The 14455-nt window shown below is 46.5% G+C and overlaps 1 protein-coding gene across 20 annotated transcripts in view; it reads left to right on the top strand.

Annotated features, from left to right (window-relative positions):
* Positions 1-854: 854 nt before the first annotated feature.
* Positions 855-14455, top strand: part of camk2g2 (calcium/calmodulin-dependent protein kinase (CaM kinase) II gamma 2) — a 33619-nt gene continuing 20018 nt past the window's right edge. For 6 of the 20 annotated variants that reach the window (XM_029127182.3, XM_029127184.3, XM_029127183.3 and 3 more), the window contains exons 1-2: positions 857-1036; positions 2023-2117. In XM_029127182.3, the coding sequence (XP_028983015.1) occupies positions 972-1036; positions 2023-2117 (160 nt within the window). In that variant the 5' untranslated portion in view covers positions 857-971. Of the gene's footprint in view, positions 1037-2022; positions 2118-14455 lie in introns of all 20 variants that reach the window. The other 14 variants (XM_029127171.3, XM_029127174.3, XM_029127172.3 and 11 more) reach the window with 3 other exon arrangements.

Here is a 14455-nt window from a genome sequence, read left to right as displayed (position 1 = left end):
AATAAATGATTCATATTCACACCGATTTTGAAGATCTTTGTGACCACATGTGATTGGTTAAATAGCAGGTAGACGAGGGATTCCCCTCACACAATAACCAGTGGACATGCAGCTTGTGCTTTGTGCCAATATTAAAATATTGCGGCATCCCACTTCACGAGCTGCTCCTCCGAAGATGCCGCTCATATCGGCTGTTCTGGTGTCAGCTTTACCTTTCTACGTAGAAATTAAACGAGGAGGAGTGATGTTGTAAACTGAACGTGGATCTGCTGCCCCTGATACCACAGGAAAGATCTCGCGTGGCTTGCATCCCACCTCTACCACTACTGCTAGAGAAGATAAGCCAGCAGAGGTCTCACTCCGCCTTAATTATAGAAAATATAAAAGAAGACAACAACAACAGCAATGTTTTGCCATTCACTTATATTCTCCCTCTCTTTGTACCAATTAATTGCACCAACATTTCTTGGGTCTAAATTTCTATGCCAGTGAATAAGATTTTATATCTAAATTACGTTAGTTCTATGAAAAATTAGATTTAGTTCTATTAACCATGGGTTGACAAAAATAAGTGGAAAAAGAACTGAAAATCACAAAAGCAATGAAAATGTGCATTAAAATAAGAGTTAAATTACAGCTTGTAAATATTTCTGTTATGAAGCATTTTACTAAGGATTAAATGTAATATAAGACAGAGCTACTGAGGTTGAACTAATTGGCAGATGGAAAATATATGATTTAAGCATGAAGCCCTAAGAGGCCTCTGAGCAAATGCACCCGGACGCTGCGATACGCATAGTGACACACATGTCTCAATAGAGGATCTTTGTTACTACAGCGAGGCTCCCCTCCCTCCCCCGCTCCCCTCCCCGCTCCTCGCGCTGAGCTCGAGCCTCTCTTCTGCCTTCACGAGTTCTCCTCCCGAAACCTGCGCGAGGCGATTCCCCCCCGTTCTCCCCGCGTCAGTCAACATGGCTACAGTTGTAACCTGCACCCGATTCACGGACGAATATCAGCTGTACGAGGAACTCGGAAAGTAAGCGAGCGCTGCTCTTGTTGCATTCATTGGCAGTGCGTGTGTGTCTGTGTGTGTGTGTGCGCGCGCGTGCACGCTTCTCTCCACCGTGCTGCTGCTACCATTGTGCGCGTCTTACTTCAGTGTTGACAACCAGAAGCGGGGCTGTCAGGGACGGGGGACGGGGCCGGAGCAGCGGAGCAGCGGAGCAGCGGGGGCACGTTGATGTCGGCACCGCGGAGGCTCGCGGTTAATCCCGAACGTGGATTTAAAGGTGCACCGCGACACTGTAGCCGCGTTGTGAACATAAAAGCCGCGAGAACGCTGCGTGTGCGCGAGCAACTTGTTCATTTACCCGCAGGTCTGGAACCCGTCCGCGGTACCGGGTGCCTGGCGGCGCCTCGGGCTCCGACTCAAGCCCGTGTCTGTTTGTGTGCATTTCTAATCAGGCTGCAGCGCTACTGTATATATCACGTTAATAAATAAATAAATAAAGCGCGCGATGGCTCCACGTCCTGGCTGCGCGCGCCCCCACAGTGTCCAGGGTCTGGACGCGTGAATCCAGGCTTCAGAGCCACTTTGGAGCGTCGGGGCTGCGCCTGTGGCTAATGGAGCCGCGCCTCCAACCGCTGCACGCGCACACAACTTTAAAGCGGCGAAAAAATGCGGCCGGGCCGACGAGATCTCGCTAATTCCACCTTTGAGCGGCGCCGCTCGCAGCCCGACTCATGTTCCCTCCTCAGCTCATGACTGGGTCCTTTCACTGACACAGCCGTCTCCCCCTCCCCTGTCACGCGCCGGCGGCCAAGACCTCTTCTCACATCGCACACGCACAATATCAGGTTGTTTTAATTATGCATGCGACGCCCTTTCCACTTTCTCCAGGTGCGTGTGATTCGCGCGAGCCCCCCCCCCCGCGGCGCAGACGCCGTGGAGAGCGTCGTGCGCCCGCGTGCGGGGCGCTCTCGCGGATCCAGCGCGTGACTTGTCGACCTCTTCCTCCTCAGGGGCGCCTTCTCGGTCGTGCGGCGTTGTGTCAAGAAGTCCACGGGCCAAGAGTATGCGGCGAAGATCATCAACACCAAGAAGCTGTCGACCCGAGGTGAGCGTCTGGTTTGGTTTTTCACACAGGTCCCGTGGACGTCTGCAACCAGCTTTGCAGCAGCAGCCTGACCCCCGCTCAAAATATCCTCCTCGCATCAGCTCTGAAGGTTAGATAGTCTGAGTTTTGGCCATGGGCTGTAACAGGGCTCCATGCGCAGTTAAAGGCAGAAACAGCTGGTCTCGGTCTGAGGCCGTTTGGTTTGTGTGGCGTTTGAGGCCTGTTCTGTGCTCAGGTCTCAGGTTTTCTATCCTCCTGTGTTTGTGTTCACATGCTGTCAGAGTTGCCGTCGTCGTCGAAGCCTCATCCAGGAATGAGCGCCGGTTGATGGCTGTGTTGCCACATGTGTGTGCGTGTGTGTGTGTGTGTTTGCACATGTGTTGTGGACGTCCGCGCATGTGTTAGATTTGCCCAAATAGGCGTCGGTGAATCGTGACGTGAGCCGCGGATCGGGGCCTCTTCTGACCGATGGGCTGCTCCGGATCCCAGGGGATGTGAGATGAATAGCTCTGTCTCCCCCTCTCAAACATCCCCACCCATGTAATTTTCTCCTTTTTTTATTTTGTTTTCTCCCATCGCTCATCCCCTCCCTTCATGCTTTTTGTGTAAACAAAAGATTGATTTGAGGAAAGATCTTGAAAACCATTTTCACTAAGCAATTTGATCGTGTGTGTGTGTGTGTGTGTGTGTGTGTGTGTGTGTGTGTGTGTGTGTAGGGCTGTCTTGGCTGTGGTCTGGAGCTAGTAACCCGGCAACAGCGGGGGTGAAACTCTTCATCCCATAGGCTGTCTGGCAGAGAGACAGCTTTCTGTCCGTGTGTGTCTGAGTCGTGGTCACAATTATCAGACACACACACAAACACACACACACACACACACACACACACACACACACACACACACACACACACAGATGACTGCTCTTTTCTCACTTAAAGCACAAACACAGTTGCACACACACACACACACACACACACACACACACTTACTGACTCCACAGAAACACACACACTGGTCTCCTCCAGTGCGCATTGGCCTTAATCAGAGTTGAAATGCTCTGGCGTTGCCTGTGTGCATTTCACAAACAGAAGGAGCATGTACTGTCTGCATCAACAGTGTGTGTACACACACACACACACACACACACACACACACACACACACATGTAGAAGTGAAAGGACTGCAAAAAGTAAGATGTCACAGGAACTGTCACCCTAGTGTCAAAGAAGATTAATCCTGCTTGTTCCAACTTAGATGCTATTGTTACTCCGGAGGCTCGCGATAGCAGCAGACTTAATGGAAGGTTGACTGTTGAGTGCTGAGAAGCACCGACAGTCAGAGGCCTGGACTGTGCAACCATCAGCTGAACCTCACAGCGAGATTAATTGGACCAGCTTTGACTCTACACACTTTCCATAGATTTGCATATACGGTTTTCTCAGTTCCCAGCACAGAAAGTGCCTGTATTGCCTTCAGTCGCACAGGAAACCATGCGATAGCGCAATTACGGCCTCCGCTCCAGCATCAGTCCAGCGCCGATGTCGGCCGGGTGACGTGACGCGCTGACACGCGCTCCTCCAACCCGTCCCATGCGTTGCGACACGCCGCTCTGACCCATTTCCTCAAATTTGAACGCAACTTGTCCAGTGTCAGATAATTTCCCGTGTTGATTTTGGCGGCTTTTACCGACGGACACAAACGCCGCACTTGTGACGGCATCAGCCTGTGCGACGCCTGCAGGACTTGCAAATATATTTGCAAGCAGCAGCGTTGCCACCGCTTGTGTATCTGCATCGCACGTCACTTCGGTGAAATTGGCTGCTGTGATGTGGTGACTGATTATGGTGATGTGTTATTAATTTAGTTGATAATCCTCAGTACACTCAAAGCTGGCGAGCCTCTGGCCAGGCTGTTTGTTTATACAGCAACATTGTCTATTCATCTGAGCTGAAGCAATTATTCATCAGTTAGCAAAGCAACAAAAAGGACCAAAATCTTAATGATCGTTTGCTTTGTTATTCGTATAAGGGAAATACAAACATATGTGGTAGTGAATTCAAAAGCTGAGTTTTTTGTGTTAAACTCTCCTGTGCGTGCGTGTCTGTGCGTGTGTGTATACGTGTGTGTGTGCGTAGCCAGGATTAATCCCTGTCCTCCGCGGCTCGGGGACGACTCATTGGATGGAGGTGAGGTCAGCGATTACGGCCGGGTCAGTTAGCGTCACACGCACAGCCGCTCCGCCGACGCTCACACAATCACACGTGGCCGGTCGCACACGCTGCCGGTCGCACACGTGCGTCCACGCAGGCGCAAATTAAGAACAATTCTTCTTCATTGTTTCGGTACGTCATTCTCAAACTGAAACTGTGAGCTGTGCTCATGGGTTTACGGTCCGTTAGCAGGAGGCAGAGGCGACTACATGACAAAGACCTTTGAAAGCAGAAGTTACGACGGGAAGTGTAGTCAACATCTTGATGCTTTCAAGTGACAGAGTCATTCCTCATGCTTTTATGCACAAGTAAAAGAAAAGGGGAGATGGTTTTGTATGGAGTCACAACCTGTGAACTGTACGTTTCTGTGCAACAAGTTAAAAGCACAGAAAGCCTGTACTTGCGTAAAAAAACGTGGAAGATGTAACATTTAAACCCTCTGAAGCATTTGCTTTTGCCAACACGGTTCTCACCTGCAGCCATTGTTTTTATCCCACCGCCATCACCCGTCTTCTGCTTTTACTGGGATCCTGATGCTGCAGAAAAGCTTTTTAATGTGTCAGACTCGCCCTGAATAAGTAATGAGTCACCTTTTGGATAAAGGTCACAAAAATGACTTAGGTCAAATACAGAGACACTTTTTATTTCTAACACAACTTGATGCTAAGTTGATTGTCAGAATATGGTTCACGATGCAGGAAAAGGTCAACGGACATTCTTTCCATATTTGATAAATTTTGCAGTAAGCAGCGTTTGTGATCTTCAGTGGATATTGCTCCTGCATAGTTGTTTTTTAACACTTACTGTACATATAATTATATTGTGACAAATTGGATTCACTTCAACCAACTAAGAAACAAGTTAGAACAATCTAGAGATGCAATAACACTCATTGTGGCCATTTTTCCTATTTGAGTAATTCTTAGACTGATGCAACTGAATAGCTCCTTTACACCAGTCAAAGCTGGACGAAGCTGTAGGGAACAGCAGACAGATGAACGCAGCTTAGTGCATATTATCGTAGATTAAACGTAAATAACTTTTGGGCTTGGTCGTTTTTCTACTGTGAGTCACATTCAGTAGCCATTAAAAACAAGTCCTTCAGCTTTGACACACAATGGAAACATCAGCTGTAACGTGACTGATTGAGGCTGTGGCTGGAGGTGCAACTCGCTCTGAGCTCCTGGCAATAAGGTCACAGCAGTTTCTACATGATTGTTATTAGGTGAGGTCCTGTGACGTCACGAAAGCAGAGAAGGAGGCAGAGAGGCTGAGGCTGACGGCCCCCATCCCGGTGCTGAATTATTGAGGCGCGCGGCAGCTCCGCTCTCACTAAACATGGACAAGCGCTGATGAGTGGACCCTCACATTCTTTGCCTTTATGCGTCTCTTTTTTTCATGTGCCATGTTTTCACTCTGTCCTTCTATCTCTTCCTTCCTCTTCTCTCTCTGCAAGCCTGCTGCATCGCAAGCCGTGTGTGCGTGCGCGCGCGTGCGTGTGTGTGTGTGCGCGTGTGTGTGTGTGTGTGTGTGTGTGTGCGTGCGCGCGCGTGCATGCGTGTGTGTGCGCGTGCGCATGCGTGTGTGTGCGTGCGTGTGTGTGTTTTCAGGCTCTTGGTGGGCTCCTAGTGCACTCGCTGGAGGCTGATTGGCGCAGGGCAGATAAACGTAGCGCTGCACGGTGAATGTTTAATGGGACCAACTGTGAATATTTGATGAGAGCGGGCAAGTGAGAGCGTCATATATGGAAGGAGGAAGATGTACAGTAGATACAGAACAGGGCGCCGAGGCGTCCAGGGTTGTGTGTTTCAGCATGATGATAGTGTAACTGCGACATGCAAACCTCCCCCTTGTCTTATCAACGCTTTGAACAGGACAGTCACTGAGTGAGTGTGGAGGTTCTGCATGTTTTTCACCCTGCCCTCGTTTCCCCCCATCCAAAGCATATGGCGTCATGTGGGAGCCAAGTTTAATAAAAATTTCATTTGCCATATAGCGCTGGACAAGGACAGAGGGTCCAGATTCCTTTTACTAAGAGACGCTAAAAAAGCTGAATATACAGTTCTGTAGGACCAGTGAGGAGGATGTGAAATGACATAAAAGTCAGTGATACCTGGACTGGAGCAAACATTTCCAGGAAGCTAGCAGGTTGTGGCTAATAGTCCTAAATTTGCCTCCTTTTTTCATAAATCATTCAGAAACCCGAAGCTCCATCTCCGTGAGCAAACGCTAAATGTTCTGGACAGAACGGTGAAGTTGGACGAGAAGAGCGTTGGAAGCTCCTCATCGTCGCAGTGACTTGTTTAGATCAGTCCACGTCTGTGGCCTCGCTGCAGCGAACTCGGCTACGGTGGATGTAATTACATTAGCGACTCTCAGGTGTGTGTTTGTCAGTCGGCGTGCGGGTTTGTGCGCGCTTCCCTGTCAGATATTGTTGCATCAGCGCGTGTGACTCATGGAGGAGGTCTCGTTTGCCCGTCCCTCTCCTGACAGCAGCAGCAAATGTGTTCATGCTCAGATATTGAGCAATGGCTCCAACAGAAAGCTTCACACAGTAAAAACCTGATGCGAGTGACCAGATCCTCACGCTTTAATTGTTTTTTCTTTTCCATTCATGTTGATGAAACTTTAATTGCTAAAGAATCAATTCATAGAATTGTTAGTTGATCAAGACAGATTTATTTGTACACATTTTTAAGGCTTAGTGAAAAATCTATTCCTGGTCACACACACTCACTGTCCCACTGTCAATCAAGCGGCCTGTCTCCATGGTTACAGTTATCCTGCATGCATCCTATCCTTCACATCTGACAGCCTGGATTCCATAAACCTGGTGGCCATATTCACTGGATGTCATGTACAATAAATAGTAACACAGTGCAGTCAGATTTATCACCCTGTCAAACTGAAAATGTAACTTTCTGTTTACTTTGGTTCGGAGGGATTTAATGTGACAGCAGCCGTTGAATTACATGTTTACTATGTGATGTGTGTTTGGGGGGTTATAGTTTATAATGGTATAAAGAGGAGGAGAGGAACATTGACCTTAGTGTTGAACAATGAGATCGTGTAACGGGTGGTTTCTATGTTGGATGCTGCAGGCAAAGAATCTTCTTGTTCTTCTATTTCTGGAGGATAGGTTTAAGTCGTAGTCCTGAAGGTAGACGGGGTGTCTGCCCCTGAAGCTGAAATGCACACTGGTTCCACAGGAGAGGAGCTGAAGGATCTGCATCTGGAAACACTTGTCAGCATCAAAGTGTTCTTTGGGAATATGTGTACTGTACAATGATGCTGAAGTCCATGCTGTGAGTGAGTGGAGAGAAGCTAATGTAGGAGACACGTGCCCTCCATCAGAACTATACCGTGCCACTTTGCATATCTGATCATTTTATCATTTTATTGGTGGAGGCTTTTGACTCTTCATTTCATCATATGCAAATGATAATAGAACCAGAACCAGGAAACCACACTGACGTCCCAATTTGGCTCTAAATCAGAAGTAAGACACACGACATACGACATAATCTGTACAAATATTTGTTCACCTATTGTTGTCTTATCGCCATTTACGCTATGCAGAAGGTTGCCAGTTTCCCAAGGGGGGTTGTTTGATCAGTCACACACCCACTGTTGATCCCACATACAAAGTTCATCCTGTGATGCTGAACAACAGACTGCTGCCTTCAGGTTTGACAGCAGCACATTCAACCCTTTGACCCAGAAGGTTTGTTCAGAGGACCTGTTTTTCAGGAGCCGCATCGTTTGGTTGAAGTGTGTGTGCTCCTGTTGGCTCATGTCCAACACAGTGGACATTTGTTTCTGCTTCCAAGGTTACGATCAAAACAGCCTTTCATAATAAAGGTCTTGTGTCAAGGCTTTAGCTGAATAAAGCATCAGCCTCAGCGTGATCGCAGTGGACTTCATTAGCTAATTCATCTGCGACGGAGGAATCACTTCTGTGTTGATCTTCTCAGGCAAATAAATTCAATTCTTTCCAAAAAAGGAAACAATATAATATATTTTTAGAATAAATATCAAACATGTTTCACTTTTGACCTGTGTGTCTGAAAGTGCAACTATTTAATCATGTCTATAGGTTCAACGGTGGGAAGAATTTGTGAATGGAAACATAAATAATATTTCTTTCCATCTCTGGCCAGTGGCCACGGTGTAGTGTGCTAATGCATTACAAAGTGTGCAGCTGTGAATGCGCTCTTTGGAGCAACGTGTGAGAACAGCACACACAGCTCACTGCTAACGTGAAGCCTGTGCGGTGCCAGGTCAGGATGTGTGTGTGCACAGGAAACCAGCCAGACTTGTTTGACAAAGTAAATATCAGACATAATTGATTTTGCTGGGAAGGAATGGAGCATTCTGGACAAATGTAAAATGATTATTTGCTTTTGAAGAGGATTAACCCGTAAAAACTGTCATGGATCAGCCGTCAGACATGATCCATGTCAGCTGTTACTCTTCACACAGCTTTAGTGGCTGCGTAAAATTTTTATTGGACTGTGGATCATGTGTGCGTTCATGCTCTTTATGTTCCAGCGTAAGCGCTGCTAGTTTCAAAACACAACGGAAGTCATTATCCATTCTCTCGGGGAACAACCGTGTGTGTGTGTGTGTGTGTGTGTGTGTGTGTGTGTGTGTGTGTGTGTGTGTGTGTGTGTGTGTGTGTGTGTGTGTGTGTGTGTGTGTGTGTGTGTGTGTGTGTGTGTGTGTGTGTGTGTGTGTGTGTGTGTGTGTGTGTGTGCTCTGAAACTTTTCCTTGTCACTAATGAAGATAAAGGCTGCACTCTGTTGTCGTTTGTTAATAAAACAGGAAAGGTGCAAATATTGAAATCCAATTATTCAAAGTTCATAACATCGTCAGACTCGGGCAGTTCTCTCATATCAGCCCGTGTAACCTTTGTGTTGTGACTCGCACGTTTGCATTGCCTCGGCCGGGCGATGCCGGGTGAAGTGTGTGCCTCGGCCTATTCGCTAATGCAGCATCAAAAGGTTAACCTCGTAAAATGCAGACACGAGCCATCACTCGTCGGGTTTTTGTCAGCTCGATCTGCCGCCACGAAACAGCGACAGACCTGCGCATTTTTACCTCTAGCTCACGTTGGGACTAGTAAAAACCTGATTTATTCCTCAGTTTCACGTACCAGTTATGTGCACTGCTCTGGAGGACTCTGCTTGTCGAACGTTTCACTTTACAAACCTGTTGGGGAAGGCAGGGATTACGCCTTTTAAGCAGCTGAAAGCCATTAATGAGAAACATCTGTGCAGCAAATGCTGGTATTTATTCACAGTAGCAGACAAGAAATCTAAGCCACAGTATGAACTTAATGGCTGGAAGCGTGCTCCCGTTTAAACAGCCACGGGGTCACGCCTGCAGCCTCCTGTGATCTGCTGTGATAGCTCCAATTTACCTTTAATCTCGTCTAGCTATTGTTTAGCCATAGCAGACTGTAGATGGAGATGACACAAAGACAGGACTCAAAACTAGAGGTGCTGCTATTTTATATTCAGACCATATTGCTTTGTCTGTGTTTTCACTTCCGTTAAGAGTCGAACTTTGTCCTACATTGGGGACAGCTCTCTGCCACCAGCCATTATTTCACACAAACGGTAAAACTAAGAACATTAGTTAAGGTCACAGGACACACACGATGAGATGATGATGCAGCGCTAATGCGGAGCAGGATTTCCTCTGTTCAAATTGAATGAAAAATGAAGGTTAAAAGCGGATTTTTCATCACTGCTGTACATCTTGGTTCAGTCCAGAGTGAAAAGCTGCTTCAGATACACAGGGACTGTGGAATTTATAAATCAAAGTATTCACTTTAATATTAATGGAGAGCAAAGTGAGTACGTTACTGTACCTATGTAATCATAATGCTGTCTTTGTTATTTAGGAGATGGCTGCTTGATTGTTGTTGTAAAACAGATTGCAGTCTTTCAAACCGAGGTCAGAACCACAGAAACAAGACCATCGTCCTCATAGTCCAGCCGCTGCCTTCCTCACGGTTGTGGACTCGACGTTTGGGTCATAACGAGTGCACGTCCTCCAGCTATTTCCACACGGTTTGAAAAAGGTGAAGCATCAGTTTTGTATTCATTGTCTCATTGAGCCGCATGAACTTTTCAAAGCTAAACCCCTGGCAGCGGAACAGACTTTTAACCCAAAGCTGCACAGCAACCTGCTCTCAATGCTTTCGCCCAGCAGGTCACACGAGGTCTGTTTGAGCGTCATTTACTAGTTGGGTTTAGGGCGTTTAGCATGCGGCTCACACTCACTGTCCAGTTCCTTCAGAGTGCAAACCACAGAGCGAATTAGAGGGAGACTGATCCACAGGACCGTGCGTCACTAGATTCGATGGAGCAGCTCTGTCTGGTAGCTCAGAAACACACACAGGCTGCGGCAATGCTGTCTGTCATCCCCAAAACACGTTGGGCCTATTTCGAGAAATCATGGGTTTAACCTGAACTACTGCATGATTCAAGGTACAGGCATACCAGTAGTGATAAGAGTGACATCTGGAATGAGTAGGAGTCCCACAGTCAAAGCAAACTTCTTCTTTTAGTTTAAATAGGCGACATGTAAAAGGCATTCTTATTCTTATTCTCTTATGAGCCTCAGCTCGGCCCACTGACCCCAGACTGACCCCAGACTGACCCCAGACTGACCCCAGACTGACCCCAGACTGACCCCCCACAGTGACAGGGCGTCTGACTGTAGTCGCTGCTCTCCATCATACATCGTCTGTCTCACTTTCTGTGCCATTGTGTGTCTCTCTCCGCTTGGTGATGAAGGGCAGAGCAGGTCAGCGTGAATCAGGGCTGTAAGCCGGAGGAGGATTGTATCTATTTATAGTTTTGTGCACTCCGGCCCATTCTGACCCAAAGTCTGTTTTATTTTCCATCTGCCTGTCAATTCCGTTAGACTGCCCTTAGTTTAATGTTGTATCAATATGTTTATCAAGGCGTCCTAGCTCACTGCAGTTCTCTTCAGAAGTGAGCTTGCACACCTACAGTGCAGTCAGAGAAGTGACAAAAACACTTTCATAATCAATTCTTTAATTAGTTTATTAGGCAAAACGTCATTTCACAATCATTTGCTGGCTCCAGCCTTTAAAATAGAACTCAGGCATCTCGTTTTTCTCAAGGCAATGTGTCATTCATAAGACTGAATCATTGCTAAAGGCTTGAAATGGCATCACAAAGTCATCCAACAACCTTGAGTGAAGAAGCAGTTGTATATGAATACACACATTAGGAGGAGCACACGTGCAGCAAACAGCACCTGCTACGTTACTTCTGCTAAACAGAGCTCGTTTAGAGACATTCGCTGATTCTGCGTGTTTTTTTTTTTCTCTGTCTCAGGGAAGAAAGCTTGATGTATTGGACTTCTGATGGTGTGGTCGCCTTTGCTCGACCTGATCCCACTTTTGATACAACCAATTCTGTTTTTAGAGTATAAGGTTTGCCTGGCCCGTGGTTTGATGCTGAGAAATCTCCCCTTCGCCTAGAAAAACAATTTGTCAGAGTGATATTGTGTGACGGGAACAATAGAGGAATGCTGTTCTTGGTTTTCGGTGTGTGGCTTTTTGTCACGGCAAATTGAATGCCAGAGAAAACAAAGGCAACACCATGAAAGAGAGTCCAGGAATGAGTTAGTAATACTTATCTCCGACACTGCGCAGAGTTTTAGAGTCACCTCATGTTACTTGGGTGAAACAGAGTCAATGGGTCTTTGAGTTTGTTCATTACATCATCTAAATGTATGGTTAAAAATAAAACCTGGCTTTCCCATAGAACCTTGGATGTGTGTGACTTAGCTAATTGTTTAGTGTAAATATTGTGCGGCTGGTTTGTGTAGTTTTGCTGAAACAGCTGTTCCTTTTTCATGATGAAGGTGTTTTATACAGAGGGAGCTCTCCCGAGTGCGCGGGTTGTGTCTAATCAGCGACTCATTTTACTAATATCCAGCTTTGCTTAGGGAGGAGGTTGCCAGGTTCACTCTAGTCAGCAGATGACGAACAGTACATGGCAACCGTGATCTTTGTTGACTCTGGCTGCTTTGCCGCCGATGGTCCCCGAGGTGAAGGGACTTTGATGATGCTGCGCAGTGACACAACGACTCTTTAGTGACGGTTACGATCTTGACAAATTCTGTCAAACGTTTGACATTTCGACTGTGATTTAATATGATGCTACTTAGTATTTATGAAACACAAATGTTTTTCCTTTTAAATGTTGAGAAATGCAAAAGCGTCAAGAAAGGGCCGGTGCTGTTGGTCTTAGTGTGTCCGCTGCGTTCAATGTTCTGCAGGCAGTAGTTAATTGATGGATCGGGGGATGTGAGCTGGAAGAGGCCGTCTATCCATCTATTCCTCCATCTACCGCTCTGGCCTGTTCAAAGCTCCTAGATTAGATGGTAGTAAGGAGAGAAGTGGATGGAGAAATGACTATGACTATCATCACTCAGCCTGGTTGGGTTAAGTGCTGCATGTTCTCCTCTCATCGCTGAATTCCTCAAAGGCTCTAACATTTGGTAGTGAGGTTGGTAAAGACACGTCTGATTCAGCTATTTTCATCATTTTGTATGCATGTATTTAATGGATGTTTTGAGTTCAGACGTCGTTTTCTGGGTTTCTGTATTTGACACTTTCTCTTCTGTTAAGCTCTTGTTTATTATTATTATTTTCTATACAGTGTCTTTATTAAAGCTTGTACTTGTTCTTTCCTCTTTCTATCAGCTTCTAGTGTTTCTAAGCAGTCCATTGCCAAGAATGCCTTCACAAGCATATTAAAGCCATCATCTCAGGCCAGCACTGAAAAATACTCCTATTTTTGCAGACAGATCCAACTTCTAAGAATACAAGCAGCCAAAATAGCCCATTATGGCTTTGAGAAGAAGGCTGTGGAATGTCTGCAGCGCGCTTTGATTTCTCGTCCTCTGAACTCGATAGTCCGTATAAAGCCTGTGTGTGAGGCATCTACAGAAACTTCATTAGTCAACAAAACGGAACGCAGCTGAACTACATGTGCGAGTCGGTTCAGAGAGACGCGTGGGGTTAAAGCCGCTGCTGATTGGCTTAGGCCTGGGGTCAGAGGTTGGAGGTCGGACTTGGGGTAGTGTTTTACCTCCCGCTGGGGGTAATGACAGCAGATTACGTTACTGCACACACAGACCTCCATGCTGCTAAAGAGACAGTACTTATGTCATCTCTGTGCAGAAACAACTGTAGAAGCTGGCGTGTAATTTAATACATATAAAATGTTTGTACAAGACAACGCCTAAAGTATTTATACTGTACTTCCAGTCTTAGATGTTTTTCTTCCATTACCTCTAACGGCCTCACAGTGTTTGCTTGGAAGGAAGGAAGGAAGTGTTTCTATTCATGTTTCCTGTTAATGTTTTTCCAGCCAGTTGAGATATTTGAGCGGATGCTAACAGCTAATAGCTGAGGCTGATGTGTTTCCTCACCAGTGAACCCAGTGACTCATGTTTCGCTTCCAGAACCGTTATAAATCAGGATACCATGTGTTTATTCTGCCAACGCTCCTAATCAGTCAACAGCCAATATTCAAGTTCGGTCTGACTCATCAGACAAGTTTAAACGAGACTGGAGCAGGCGGCTTTAATAAATCACACACTTCTTGAGCAGTAGTTCATATTTTTTTAAGTACCGTAACATCACTGGCTTCTGCTTCTGAAATGATCTTTTTTTTAATCTTATATAATACAAAATCTAGTAGTTCGCCTGTGGGACTAATGTTTTTGCCGTCTAGACAGAATTACTCATGGGCCAAAAGATTAGGGATGTCCAGTGCTTGTCCCTTTCATGCAGAAGTACGGACATGAACCGGCGTCGGGACCCATGTGAGCGCCCATCTGTCCCCTGAGACCAGCAGCTGGCGGGTGTCAGGGCCCGGAGTGAACTTGACCCCTCATCGCCTACATCAGTGTTTGTAGCTACTGCGTCAACCAAATCTGTTGATGCTAAACCTGCAACTGCACAGACGCGAGCATCCCCCTTTACCATTAGAGTCATTAACTGGACACTGATTACATTAAGGCAGGTCCCCAAAGACTAATTTCAGTAAGTGCAAAAAGCTTGTGGTGGAGGTT

Source organism: Betta splendens, chromosome 15 (assembly GCF_900634795.4).
Source record: "Betta splendens chromosome 15, fBetSpl5.4, whole genome shotgun sequence".
Classification (NCBI taxonomy): domain Eukaryota; kingdom Metazoa; phylum Chordata; class Actinopteri; order Anabantiformes; family Osphronemidae; genus Betta; species Betta splendens.
This window is presented reverse-complemented; position numbering and strand designations above follow the sequence as displayed.